The 14,293-nt window shown below is 39.8% G+C and overlaps 1 protein-coding gene across 1 annotated transcript in view; it reads left to right on the top strand.

The window, feature by feature from the left end:
* The window catches only part of NUFIP1 (nuclear FMR1 interacting protein 1), a 49,143-nt gene that overhangs the window by 10,950 nt on the left and 23,900 nt on the right, over positions 1–14,293 (top strand). The window contains exon 6 of the mRNA XM_032150809.2: positions 12,849–12,941. Within this exon, the coding sequence (XP_032006700.1) occupies positions 12,849–12,941 (93 nt within the window). The remainder of the gene's footprint in view (positions 1–12,848; positions 12,942–14,293) is intronic.

Below are 14,293 nucleotides of genomic sequence, written 5' to 3'. Positions count from 1 at the left end.
GTCAGTGGATTTAAACTGAAACCTTAAACTAAGGTGAGCTAAGTACAAATGTAACCTGTTGCTCACAAGAGTTTGAAGTATCTTTCTTGATCTTTAAGGATAGTTCTTCTTGTTTTCATGCCAGGCTTACCTCTAAATAAGATATACAGGTGCTAAGAATAAGAGATACAGGTGCTTGTTCTTAACAATGAGAAGATCAGGAATTCATTCCTATAATTAAAGAAATTTGAGCATTACCATGTAACTTGTGGTTTTATACTTACTAAGGAAGAAAGTTTAGTTGATATTTAGCTGTAATATACTTAAAATTCCACTAGGGCACTGTTATACTGCCTTCTCAGAAAAGACTAGAACACTTCATCCTCAAGCAGAAGACTATGCAGAACTACTGTAATGATCAGTTGCACTTTTAAAGTCAACTGCTCTTTTCCTGGAATTAAAAAATGAAGAGAGCCTGGGATGAAAACAAGAAGAACTATCCTTAAAGGTCAAGAAAGATACTTCAGACTCTTATGAGCAGCAGGTTACATTTGTACTTGGCTCACCTTAGTTTAAGGTTCAGTTTAAATCCACTGTCATGAGTGGTGATGTGCCAGATGTACTCTTCTGTGAAAAAGTTAGATGCTGTCCTTTATGGCTTTAGAGGTAATCCTGAGGGAGACCAGCAGAAGCACGAAGATTCAGAACTAACTGAGAATAAATATAATTCAACAAAAGTGTATCAGATATTAATACTGTGTGCAAAGGAAAGAGTTGGATAAGGGTGAAGGGACAATTAGAGAAATTCAATTTTTTTTGAGACAGGGTCTCACTCTGTCACTAGGCTGGAGTGCAGTGGCTCAATCTCAGCTCACTGCAACCTCCACCTCCTGGGTTCAAGTGATTCTCCTGCCTCAGCCTCCCAAGTAGCTGGGATAACAGGCGTGCACCCCTACACCTGGCTAATTTTTGTATTTTTAGTGGAGATGGGGTTTCGCCATGTTGGCCAGGCTGGTCTCGAACTTCTGACCTCAAGTGATCTCCCTGTCTTGGCCTCCCAAAGTGCTGGGATTACAGGCGTGAGCCACCACACCCAGCTGAGGAATTCAATTTTTAAACAAGTCGGGTCCAACCAGTCAACGGGGACTTGGTGGACATAATATAGCATTTCAAGAGCATCTGTGGCTAACAAATGAAGGAATCTAGGCCACCTGTAGTAGAGTATATTAGAATGCCTTTTTCCTTTGATCTCTTTGGCAAAATCTTACTTATCTTCTAGGCCTGTTTTAAAGGTTGCCTGACTTACCACTCTCTCCTTACTTTTCACTTCCTCTATGTCAGTGCTACCAGAGTGCCAGTCTATAACAAAAGAGCTTGTACCAGAATGTAAATCAGTATATTACTTCCTTTATTGATAAGAGAAAATGAAAAAATATCAGCTGAACTAAATATCATGTTTAGTGACGTAGTTGATTTCTACTGTGGTGTGTGTGGATTGGCTGGTTGCCAGTCCCTGAAACACACTACCCTAAAGCATTATTTACTATCTCCTTTGCAAATACATAGCTTATTTATACAACCATAGTACATTTGTCACATTACATTGTAGTTGGCCCTGGTCTCATACATCTTTGATTTTGCTGTGCTTTGCACAGTGCCTAGAATTTAGTATGTGAGAAATACATATTTGTTGACTGAAGTACTTTAATAGTGTAGTGTGGGAATACTTAACCTTGGCAGTGATAAGGGAGCCTTACCCAATTGCAAGGTCAAACTTAGAAGTTGAAGGAGTGTGGACCATGCTGTGGTTTAAATGTGTCCCCCAAAAGTTCATTTGTTGGAAACTTGGTCCCCAGTGTGGCAGTGTCGAGAGGTGGGAACGTTTGGGAGGTGATTGGGTCATGAAGGCAGAACCCTCATAAATGGATTAATTCATTCATGGATTGGTGGATTAATGGATTAAAGGAGTAGTGAATTATCAAGGGAGTGGGCTTGTTATCATCAGAGTGAGTCAATTATAAAGATCAGTTTGCCTGTCTCCTCTGAGCCCCCTTGCCCCTCTGCTGCCTTGGGCCTCTACAGAGAGTTCCCACCCAGCCTCCAAAACTGTAAGAAATAAATTTCTTTTCTTTATAAATTATCCAATCTTATGATGTATTCAGTTATAGCAACATAAAATGGACTGAGACCATGAAGTAGTTTGACATAGGAATTTTGAAGCACAGTATCTGAGGTTCCTTGGCTTCTGTAGGTAGCTTCTTTATAGATACAAGGTTTTCTCCTCATGACACCACTCCCCAAGTAGCTGGACTTTTTAAAAAATGTTTTGTTTGTTCTGCTTGTTTCTTTTCTATCTGTTGGTTGTTTCTTCTTCCTCCTCCTCTTGTTGTTGTTTTTCTTCTTCCTCTTCTTCCTCTTCCTTTTCCTCCTCTTCCTCCTCCTCCTCCTCCCCTTCACCTTCACCTCCTCCTCCTCCTTCTCCTCCTCCTCCTTCTCCTCCTCCTTTCTTCTCCTTCCTTCTTTCTTCTTCATTTTTTGCATAGAGCAGTAATCAAACAAGAAGTTAACTCCACTTCCTTTCTGATATGTACATTATAAAGAGCTGATGACGATGGTATGGAAGATTGTATCCTGCTGGATGGGATGGAAATGGCCTAACTGCTAAGACACTAGGTTTTTTCCCCCTACTGCTGAGCCTGGACTTTGATCAGTTAGAGGTTGGTTCAACTCATTGGTGTCAGTCCCTTTTATAAATGTTTAATTCTCTGGAGGGGAATGGTAGCGGTTACTAGTCAGCATTGATTGTAAAGCAACTTAAAAGTTATCTAACTAAACTGTTAAATTTCTGAAGCTTTGAGTTTACTGAAGGGCATAGGGAAGGTCTGAAGTGACTTCCTGATTTGCCAACTTTGGTTCTTCTATCTTGTGGTTGTATAAATTAAATCATTTAAACTGGGAAATGTGGAACCGCTATTAAATTAATGGTAACCAACTTTACTCTTTTCTACGATGTCTATAGCACTTTCACTCTCCCACTATCCTCTGCTATTCCCTCGCTCAGCATATAAGAGGAAGGGGACTTCATCTAGTCTGGAAGATTAGGGTGTTTCATGACAAAGGCAGGGGTAGCTGAATTCAGAACTAACTAGGAAAAGATAAGGGGAGGCAGGGATTAGTGGTCAGACAGAGGTTAGCATGTTTAAGGAACTGTGAGTATAGGTAAGAGAAAATAGAAGCTTTACAAAGATGGCAGTTGTGGGGATGGAGAGAACTAGGTGGATGTAGAACATTTGGGAGGTGAAAATGGGCAGTGTTTGGGGATTAAATGATTGTGAGGTTGAAGAGGAGAGAGGTTTTAGGAGACTTCCAGGTTTCTAGGCTGAGCACCTCTATGAAAGGGGGTTCCTACTACTGAGGCGGGGAACACTGGAAGAGGATGGGGTTTGGAGGTATTGGGTTGGACATTGTTGAGTCTGAGGAGATCCTGAGGCATCTATTTGAAGATGTTGTGTAAGCACTGGGACTTGGACCAGACTAGACTGGAGATAGTCTTTTGAGTCATGAAACTGGGAATATGGAAGAGATTCCCCACAGAGACAGGGTAGAGTGAAAAGAGAAGGTAGCCTCATATTGAACCTTGATCCCTTCCAACATCTGAAGGTCTAATAGAGAATAAAATCCAACAAACCTGCTGAGTGGGAACCAGAGAGGTAGAAGAAAACTTCCTCTGGAAGCCGGTGGAGGGGAAAATTTTGAGAAGGAAGATATGGTTAGCAGTGCAGATTACAATGGAAAGGTCAAATAAAACAAAAACAAAAAGTGACTGATGTTGTGACATACACAGGGCCTCCTTGATGAGGATTCCAGATGATTACTCCTTGGCCCTTCTCCTTTGAGCTCTGTGCCATCTGTCTTCAATTCTCACGCCCTCCCCAGGGATTGATTGCCTTTGTCACTTGCCGTTGGCATGTTAGATGCTGCAGTGGAATTGTGTATATTTTGAATTCATTCAGTACCTTTTCACTTTCAGGTTTCTAACGGCCAAGCCTGAGCAACCAAGTGATACCCTGTATCTACAAAAATAAAAAATTAGCCAGGTGCAGTGGTGGGCAGCTGTAGTCCAAGCCGCTCAGGAGACTGAGGCAGGAAGATCCCTTGAGCCCAGGAGTTTGAGGTTGCAGTGGGCTATGATCATGCCACTGTGCTGCGGCTTCGGTAACAGAGCGAGACCTTGTCTCAAAAAAACAAAACAAAATAAATTTCCAGTGCCCTTCACCTTCATGCGGTTTCAGCCACTTACTTTCATGGCCACATCCTGGATTCTAAAGTTGGACATACTCCTCTTTCCATCCGTCCGGCTCACTGTCACCTCTACCAGGGCTTGGAATAGTTGAGGCTTCCATCCACTTTACCTTGTTTTTCTTTCATCTTCCTTCTTCCTTCACTTCCCTTCCCAGCCTAGTTCACTTCAGCTGCTCTAGTCGATATCTCAGCTTCCTTCTTCTGTCATCCTCCATTGCACTCATCTGGCAAAATCCCAGCTCTGGCTCAGTTGCTACATCCTGTTCAAGAAAACCACACAATTGAAATGTAGTCTGCAAATGAACACTTGGCAGTGCTATCTGACTTAAGGAGTTGACTTGACCAAAGAGAAGTTTAGGGTATTTTCTTTGTCTTTGTTGTTTTGTGGTGCAAAGTTAGATGTTCAATATGCATATGTCTCTTAGTTATGTAGATGACTGTGTAGTGTAAAATTTAAAAGTTTGTTAAACTGATTTTATTTTTAATCAGCTAAAATGCCCGTGAAAATAAAACTCCATAGAACTGGCAACCAGAATCCTATAATGTGGGTTTAACTTGTCTTTTCTGGTTATTTCCACATTATTTGCTTATAGGGGCTTTTTGTCTCAGTCAAACTTGTTATTTATCATATCTCATACCGGGTTTGTGAACTTTCGCCCGTTTAGTTTTGTTCATGGTGCCGCTTCTAGAAGATCTTACCTTCTCCATCTTTAAAGTTCTGCTCATTGCTCTTAGCTCATCTGAAATCCATCCACTTTTGGGGATATTTTTTCTCATCTGCCTAGAGAAATGTCTTGCCCTTCTTTGAATATGGTATCTCCTTTCTGCCTCTTTAGCACAGATATCCTTTATTATGACCCTGTTGGTGAACTTCTTTGCATATGTGTCTTTTATTCTTGAATTAAGTGTGAGCTCTGAAATGTAAGAACCAACTTTTACCTGGCTGCTTCTATCCCATAGTGCCATAGTTATAGGGAATGCTTGTAAATGTTAGTGTGTGTAAATGGCGCTTGAAGATATTTTTCTTATGGGTATAATTCTGTTTTGGTGCACACAAGTAAGTGGTTGGAGAAATCTTACTGAGACTTGTATTTATAAGTCATGTTTGAGCTATATCTTTGTTGTTTTTAGAGAAATTAGGCAGAAATGTTTTGATATGATTAATAATTATGCTTGGAAATTATAGTGTAACTAATAGTACTTAAACTGCTGTGGTTTTGAACATTAAATTCTCACTACGTAGGGTAGACCATCACCGGGACAAACCAAATACATCCATATTTTAAAGTATTAATGGCTTTTCCCTACACGAGTGTGAACTATGCCCCCTTGTGGTTTTGTGAACAAATGATTAAAGGAAAAAATTTCCACTGGCTACAGAAACTTGAGGAATGTTAATATTTGAAGATGAAAACTAGCTTAGGCAGCATGTATTTATATAAAGTTCCTGGTAGAAGACTAGTTTGATTTTCTAATGTTAGCAAGAAATCTCACCAACCTTTCAATATATGTTAACAGACATTTTGCTTATCTTTGAATAACTTCTTGACAATAGTTTAGTTTGCAAATTAGAGGTAAACATTCAGTATTTGAAAGGACAGAGATTTTGCTATATGTGGCTGAGTTCACCAAAAACAGACACAAGTAACTTCTTGCCTTTAGAGTTCTCACTGTAGTGTGAAATGAATAAATATACATGAGGTGGCCATAAGACCACAAGTAACTGAAGCATTAATTTTAGCTATGTAGGGATAATCCTGACTGGTCAAGGGATATTTGAGTTTTTGGAGGGGAGGGGCATCAATTTGTTTTTCAAGACTTCCCATAAGAGGTGATGTGCCTCCCTTCCCCAATTTATCTTAATGTATATTGTACATATAGTGAAATTCACCCTTTTTAGTGGATAGTTCTGACAAATATATACTGTCATATAAATACCACCAGAATCAAGATATAGAACGGTGTTTCTTCACCTGGAAAAATTGCCTTATGCCCTGATGGCAGCCTCCGCTCCACCCACTGGCAACCACTGATTTATTTTTTGTTCTTATATTCATACTTTTGCAGAAACATCACATAAATGGAATCAAACAGTATGTGGCATTTTTAGTCTGACTCACTTATTTTTAGTCTGCATTTGAGAGTTATCCATGTTGTTGCATGTAGCAGTTGTTTGTTTTTTATTGCTGAGTATTACTCTTTTCCATTGTATGGATGTATCTCAGTTTGTTTATCCATTCTCAGTTGTGTGTTGTTTCCAGTATTTAGCCTTTATATAAAGTCTTCATAAACATTCATGTGTAGGGTTTTGTTTTGAATATAGGGTTTTATTTGGCTTGGATAAATATCCAGGAGTGGGATTGGTTGGTCATGTGGTAAGCATATGTTTAACTTTATGAGAAACTGCCAAACTGTTTAGGAGGATAGTTTTAAATCAAGATATGCCTATTTGAGCATGGAAAGTATTCAGATAAAAGGAGATGGTAGAGTGCAGTGGTGCTTGCATTAGCTAGTCATGCTCTAGGAAATGGAATGGCAACCTTACTACCATGGCTTAGTGCAAAGAGGTGTCGTTTTCCCAAGGTTTAAAAAAAAAAAATCCAGGGCTGCTGTTGCTTCATGACAGTACCATGGACGTAGGCTGTCTCTTGTTGCACCGGAGTAGGTGGCTCTCCTCTTGTCTGTCACCAGAATGTTCTTGCATATGCAAATATTAAGCCACAGAATAGGCAGAAAGAAGAGAAAAAGACAAAAGGTACATGTAGCCTAGTTTCCCCCCTTTTCACTGGGAAAACAGCAGCTTTGTTTTTAGTTCCAACCAGGAGATAATTTATATGGATCTCATTGGCTAGAAGTGGGCTGCTTGACCACCTTCGGTGGCAGTGGAGTTGATGGGATGGATGCCCGAAACAAAATTGTTAAGGAATGGGGGAGAATAGGCAATTAGCAGTGTTTGCTTTAGTTCTTGGTGGCACAGTGGAATTTCAAAACTATAAGTGAATTTTGGAAGCAGCTCTGTCCTTCTGAATAAAGGATTGGCTTGAGCAAGCGTTTAATAGGCTTGTTGGTGACTCTTTTTATGTAGGACAGGTGGGGGCTGAGGGGATAGAGTTTAGCTCTGGTTTCCAGAGGTATGCTGTGACAGCAGTCAGAAGTGCCTTGGAAGAGGAATGGGCAAAATCTGTTGAGGGAATAAGTGAGGTTATAGGTTTGTGAAATTTAGAGGTGTTTAAAGAGAATGAGGAAATGAGGTGAAGATGGCAATTTTGGATGAAGTTATTTGTACCTGTGATGTTGCTTTGTTTTTAGTAAGTGCTGTGAAAATTCTTGGGCACTGGCTGAGTTCATCTGAGGTTCTTCCATAGTTTGTTTCTCAGGTTCTTGCTCTTTAACATATTCTGAAGAGTTCATATATATTTTTTCTGTACGTATATTTTATTAGAGGATATGGGAAATACTGCTCTTCTTTTGGTTTGTTTGATGGATTTCTCAAAAATACACAAATACTATCCCCACTAGCAATTTTTTAAAAACCTATTATGGGCCGGGCGCGGTGGCTCACACCTGTAATCCCAGCACTTTGGGAGGCCAAGGTGGGTGGATCACTTGGAGTCAGGGGTTCGAGACCAGCCTGGCCAACATGGCGAAACCCTATCTCTACTAAAAATACAAAAATTAGCTGGGCATCATGGCACGCACCTGTAATCCCAGATACTTGGGAGGCTGAGGCAGGAGAACTGCTTGAACCCGGGAGGCAGAGGTTGCAGTGAGCCAAGATCGCGCCGCTGTACTCCAGCTTGGGCAACAGAGTGAGACTGTCTCAATAAAAAAACAACAAACAAAAAAAACCTGTTACAAAAATATACTTACTTTCTACATTCCTGTCATTCTCAATTTTTAAAAAATATTACTTGAACTCCTAAAAAGAGTAAGTTCCACATTGGTGTGACAGAATGGTCCTTATTTCATGAATTTAATCTTTGTGTGATAGCTACATTCTTTCTGATGAAGCCACTATATTCTTTGATGTGCAGGAAAAATAAGGTCTTTAGTTGCTCTACTAGGAAAACTTGTGAAAGATTTCACAGAATAAGAATTTTAAAGCTTAAAGAAAACTGAAGGTTTGATTGGCATATGGCTTCCTTATCTTTGACAAAAGTACATCTTTGTCTTCTACATCTCTGTATTTTTCAGGTTAGTCAGACTCAGAGGTACCAAGTGTATTTAATTTAATAACTTTTAAGGCTTTCCACTAATAACCTTTCCCCTACCTCCCCCAAAAAGCCACCAAAAAAAATGATTTTTTCGTAATTCCTGTCCTATGCAGTACCAATGCTGTATGATTTGGCTTTAGGGAAAATGAGTGGTAGACGTTTGTTTCCAAAACCTTGCTTTTATTATAGAAACAGTGGAACATTTTTCACAGCAGACTGGGAGTCCACTAGGTGGAGTAGTTTTACAATTTATTTCAACGCTTACTGTGGCTTTGAGGAAATCCTTTTGTTTCCCTGGTTCATGCAGAATTCCAACACAGGAGATCTGCTCCTAGAGAATGCTATATCTTTTTGATGTTCAGAAAGAAATAAAAGTACAATAGTGTAGCTTGTGTGGAAGCAGCTGTGGTTCAATGACAGTGGGAAGAGTAACTGTTTTATAGAACAGGCAGAGGGGAAAAGCCAATATATGGGTTGTGATTTGAGCATAAGGAAAAAAATTGGAGAGAATAATGTGACCAGAATGGTCTGTACTAAGATAGTGGTCAGCACAGTTTGCCCATGTGTTGGCTCTGTAGTGCTTAAAGATTGTCACTGGAGGCATAAGGTATAGGCAATGCGGAAGGTGAAGAAGAGGTAAAAAATGAAAGAAGAGAGGAAGGAAAAGAGCATAGTTTCAGGACCATTTCCTCTTAGTGAACTGAGGAAAGATAGAAGTACAGGTAGAAAATGATTTTAGTAGATAAAAATATAGAAAAACCAACTGTGAAAATTTCCCTTGTCACGGTCTTTATAACTTCATATTATCCATTCTCTAACAGGAGATATTGGACTAAGCTTTACATGTATGTAACTGCAATGTAAGACATAATTTATATTTTTTTCAATAGTCTTTGGATTTGTTATTTCTTGTACTTTAGGAACCTGAACTCCTTCATCAGAACTCCTTTTTTTTCGTTATTCATTTATCTCAGCTTCATGTTGGTGGAGTGGGGCTTCCTACTGTTGTTTATGTGTGTAATTAGGTCTTGTGTTTCTGATTTTTCTCTTTTGGGATAATTTGCTTTCTAGCAACCGTTTTTCCCTCTAGTTTTAAATATCTGGATTCTGTGTAAATAAGAATGTAAAAATTTTGGAAGAGGATTTTACTGATTTCAGCACCAAGAAAAATAAAATCTTACAACCTGTTAAAACTCTAATCTTACTTTTAGGAACGTGATACTTAATTTTAGGAAGACAAGTTTCCTTACCTTTAGGAACATGATACTGCAGTCTGCCCGAAAGAGAAAATTAGCTGTTTTGAAAGGCTTCCATCAAAGGAGTTTCTACACATCATATCTTTGGTGATTCACTTAGGGAACTCTTTCTTATATCTTACCTAAAATCCACTTGCTATAACAAGTTTAAATTCTTTACCAATGAAAAGGAGTTACGTAGCATCTGCTCTCTGGTACGTAGTACACTGTAGTGCCAAATTTTATCATGTAACATACTGCCCAACATGGTAAGAGTCTGCAATACTCTGCAAAAATGTTGAAGAAACTTAAGTAATAAGTAAATTTGAGAATTGTAGAGGGTGCTGAGTAGCTGTGAGTTACGTGTCTCACCACTGTGAGGCCTGTGAAAGTCATCACTGTTTTTCTCATTTCTACTTCTGCATATTCTCTTCAATTTGAGAACAACTGGACCATCCTCTCTGTAAAACTATTTTTATTGTCGCTTCTCATCTTCTTTTAAAGGCTGCAAATAGTTCCTTTCATCTTTCTTTGGAGGTTTTATTTTTCATCCTATTAATCATCTTTGAGTCTCTTCTGAATCCCTTCCAAGTCTTTTTTTTTTTTTTCTCAGTGTTCCTTTAGTTTAGAAGTACAGAACTGGACACAGTGCCCTAAGAGTATCTGACTGCTTTTGAGTATCCTGGAGGAAGATTTCACACTCGTGCAAGTGCCAGAGTCTACTTCATATAACCTTAGATTATGTTTGCTTTCTAAAAGTGTAGTCATGTATTGCTGGCTGACTGTCAGATTTTTGTCTCCTATGACCTTGATCTTTTCCTTTTATGTTTATTTATAGTCTGTACATTAATCATCTTTTTTTTTATGGAGTCTATTTTTCTTGACTGGGTATATATTGCTTCACACTGTCCTCATTGAAATTCATTGCGTTTTTCTCTGATTACTTAACCATTCACCCAGTGTCATTTCCATTCCTGTCTTTCAGTATGGCCCACCCATAGGCTTTATATATTGTCTGTGCTATTCAAGTCAGTAACGCAAATGTTAAAAAAAAGGCAGAAGGTAGAGAAGTGTCCTAGAAGCAATGGCAGAACACACTGGTTGATGTTTCTCCAAACTTACTCTGATCAGCAGCCAGACGGGGTAGTAGAGAGCTGTGTTCCCTTCCTTCTGTGTTTTTTATACTCCTAGGATCTATTACCCTCATCCTGAAAGTTTGGTGTCTGCATCTCCACACAGCTGTGCAGAGAAACAAAGAAAGCAATTCATCTTGCACACTTCTGTCAGATTTCATCTTAATCACTGCTTTGTACGTATCTCTCCCTGTTTATAACTTTCTGTGGCTCTCTATCACCTGCTGAATTAAAATATAAACTTTCTAGTTTGGTATTCAAGACACATTTTGGCCTGAGTCTCCCTTTCCAGTCTGATTGCCTATAACTGTGTTTCATACCATATTAACTACTTGTCATTCTCCAGATAACTCTTTCATTTTTTTTTTTTTTTTTTTTGTGAGACAGAGTCTTTCTCTGTCGCCCAGGCTGGAGTGCAGTGGCGCGATCTCAGCTCACTGCAACCTCCACCTCCTGGGTTCGAGCAATTCTCCTGTCTCAGCCTCCTGAGTAGCTGGGATTACAGGCATCCGCCACCACGCCCAGCTAATTTTTTGTATTTTTAATAGGATGGGGTTTCACTGTTTTGGCCAGGCTGGTCTCGAACTCCTGACCTCCCAAAGTGCTGGGATTGCAGGCGTGAGCCACCACACCTGGCCTCTTTCACTTTCTGAAGTCTTGGTTTGTTTGCATTGTTTGGCCTACTTGACACACTCTGATTTCTGTTACCATTTAAGACCAATTTCTTTCATTTCTTTTCTTTATGGATTTTTCCAATTAGATATAGTCTTTCCATTCCACCCCCACCCCCCAATCTTTATACCCTCTTGGGTACTTTTGTCTTATGTTATCACTATTTGTGTGCTTTTCTTATCCTCCTGGTAGACAGTATATTTTTTATATTTATTGATTGATTGATTGATTGATTGATTGATTGATTGGGAGTCTTGCTCTGTCACCCAGACTGGAGTGCAGTGGCATGATCTCAGGTCACTGCAACCTCCACCTCCTGGTTTCAAGAGATTCTCCTGCCTCAGCCTCCCAAGTAGCTGAGATTACAGGCGCCTGCCACCACACTTGGCTAATTTTTGTATTTTAGTAGAGATGGTATTTCACTACGCAGGTCAAGCTGGTCTTGAACTCCTGACCTCTAATGATCTGCCCACCTCAGCCTCCCAAAATGCTGGGATTACAGGCGTGAGCCACCGTGTATATTTTTTGAGAGCTGTCTCCTCCTCATCTTGGTAACTTCGATATACTTAGCATGTATTTGCATAAGAAATTGAATAGACTTGGCCAGGCATGATGGTTCACGCCTGTAATCCCAGCATTTGGGGAGGCTGAGGCGGGTGGATCACCTGAGGTCAGGAGTTCAAGACCAGTTTGGCCAACATGGTGAAACCCCATCTCTACAAAAAATACAAAAATTAGCCGGGCGTGATGGCAGGTGTCTGTAATCCCAGCTACTTGGGAGGCTGAGGCAGGAGAATTGCTTGAACCTGGGAGGCTGAGGCAGGAGAATTGCTTGAACCCGGGAGGCCGAGGTTGCAGTGAGCTGAGATCATGCCATTGCACTCCAGCCTGGGTGACAGAGCGAGACTCTGACTCAAAAATAAATAAATAAATAAGAAAGAAATAAAAGGTAATGCCTAGAATAAATTGAATAGACTTACAAATTTTTTTTTTACAGTATTTATAGGTACATGCCATATAGATGAATTAGATCAGTTTGAGCACATTGTATGATATATTTGATTTAAATTCCAGTGTACACTTATCTAATTGCAGACTGCTGGCAAAGTTTGTGGATCAGCAGGTGGTCCACACTTTGAGTAACATTGTTATAAGTACTTTTTTCCCTCTTAAAAAATTGTAGAAGCAGTTAAAGGTTTATAATTTGCTGTGTTAGTTGTTAAAGAAAGTTGCTAAATTCAGCAATTGCTTGATTGCTTATTTAAAGTTGTACTCTAAAAGCCCTATTATAATTAACTTTTATTATTTTCTAGAAACTATCCAACTCTGGCCAATATTGAAAGGAAGAAGAAGTTAAAACTTGAAAAGGAAAAGAGAGGAGCAGTATTGACAACAACACAATATGGGTAAGTTCCTTATGCTTATGAATAATGAAAAGGAGCACAAAAAATCTTAAAACCCTTATGTACTCAATTCTGAAATCTTTGCTTTTGTAACTTATTTACTTAAAAAGATAAATTTATTTATTTTTATTTTTATTTATTTATTTTTTTGAGACGGAGTCTCGCTCTGTTGCCCAGGTTGGAGTGCAGTGGCGCCATCTCAGCTCATTGCAAGCTCCACCTCCTGGGTTTGCGCCATTCTCCTGCCTTAGCCTTCCGAGTAGCTGGGACTACAGGCGTGTGCCACCATGCCCAGCTAATTTTTGTATTTTTAGTGGAGATGGGGTTTCACCATGTTGGCCAGGATAGTCTCGATCTCTTGACCTCGTGATCTGCCCACCTTGGCCTCCCAAAGTGATGGGATTACCACACCTGGCCCCATGCCTGGTAATTTTTGATTGGATACTTGACACTGGAAATTTTACATTATTGGGTGCTGTATTAGTCCATTTTCATGGTGCTGATAAAGACATACCTGAGACTGGGCAATTTACAAAAGAAAGAGGTTTAACTGGACTTAACAGTTCCACGTGGCTGGGGAAGCCTCACAATTGTGGAGGAAGGCAAGGAGGGGCAAGTCATATCTTCTATGGATGGCAGCAGGCAGAGAGAGGAGAGCTTGTGCAGGGAAACTCCCCTTTTTAAAACCCATCAGATCTCATGAGACTCATTCACTCACTATCACAAGAACAGCTCAGGAAAGACCCATTCCCATATTTCAGTCACCTCCCACCTGGTTCCTCCCATGACATGTGGGATTGTGGGAGTTACAATTCAAGATGAGATTTGGGTGGGGACACAGCCAAACCACACCAGGTGCTGTATATTTTTGTGTTTCTATAAATGTTCTTGAACTTTTTTCTGGGAACATACCTGAGTTACTTAGAAACAGTTTGATCCTTCTGGATCTTGCTTTTAAGATTTGTTAGATGAAACCAGAGCAGTGTTTAGTCTGAAACTAACTACTCACTACTGATGTAAGATCTTACTGGGTATCTTACCCCATGCCCTATGAAATATGAGGTACAAACAGGCCCTAGTTATGACTCCGAGTGAAGATGAGGTGCTGATAACTCTGATCCTTTTGGGTGGTTTTTTTTTCCCAATCTTGGGTTGTTTCCTGACAAATACATGCCAATCAGTCTTCTGTTAAATAGTCCAGGGTAAATCCTGTGCAAATCTCTAGAGTTCTCTCTCTCTCTGTAGTTTTTTCCTCTCAGGTACGTCCTGAAGCTCTAGGTGTCTTGCTCTCTCTGGTGTCTCAACTCCAGTTCCTCAATTCAGGGATTCTACCAGGTCCCATCTGGATTCCTCTT

Source organism: Hylobates moloch, unplaced genomic scaffold (genome assembly GCF_009828535.3).
Source record: "Hylobates moloch isolate HMO894 unplaced genomic scaffold, HMol_V3 SCAFFOLD_4, whole genome shotgun sequence".
NCBI classification, from domain to species: domain Eukaryota; kingdom Metazoa; phylum Chordata; class Mammalia; order Primates; family Hylobatidae; genus Hylobates; species Hylobates moloch.
This window is presented reverse-complemented; position numbering and strand designations above follow the sequence as displayed.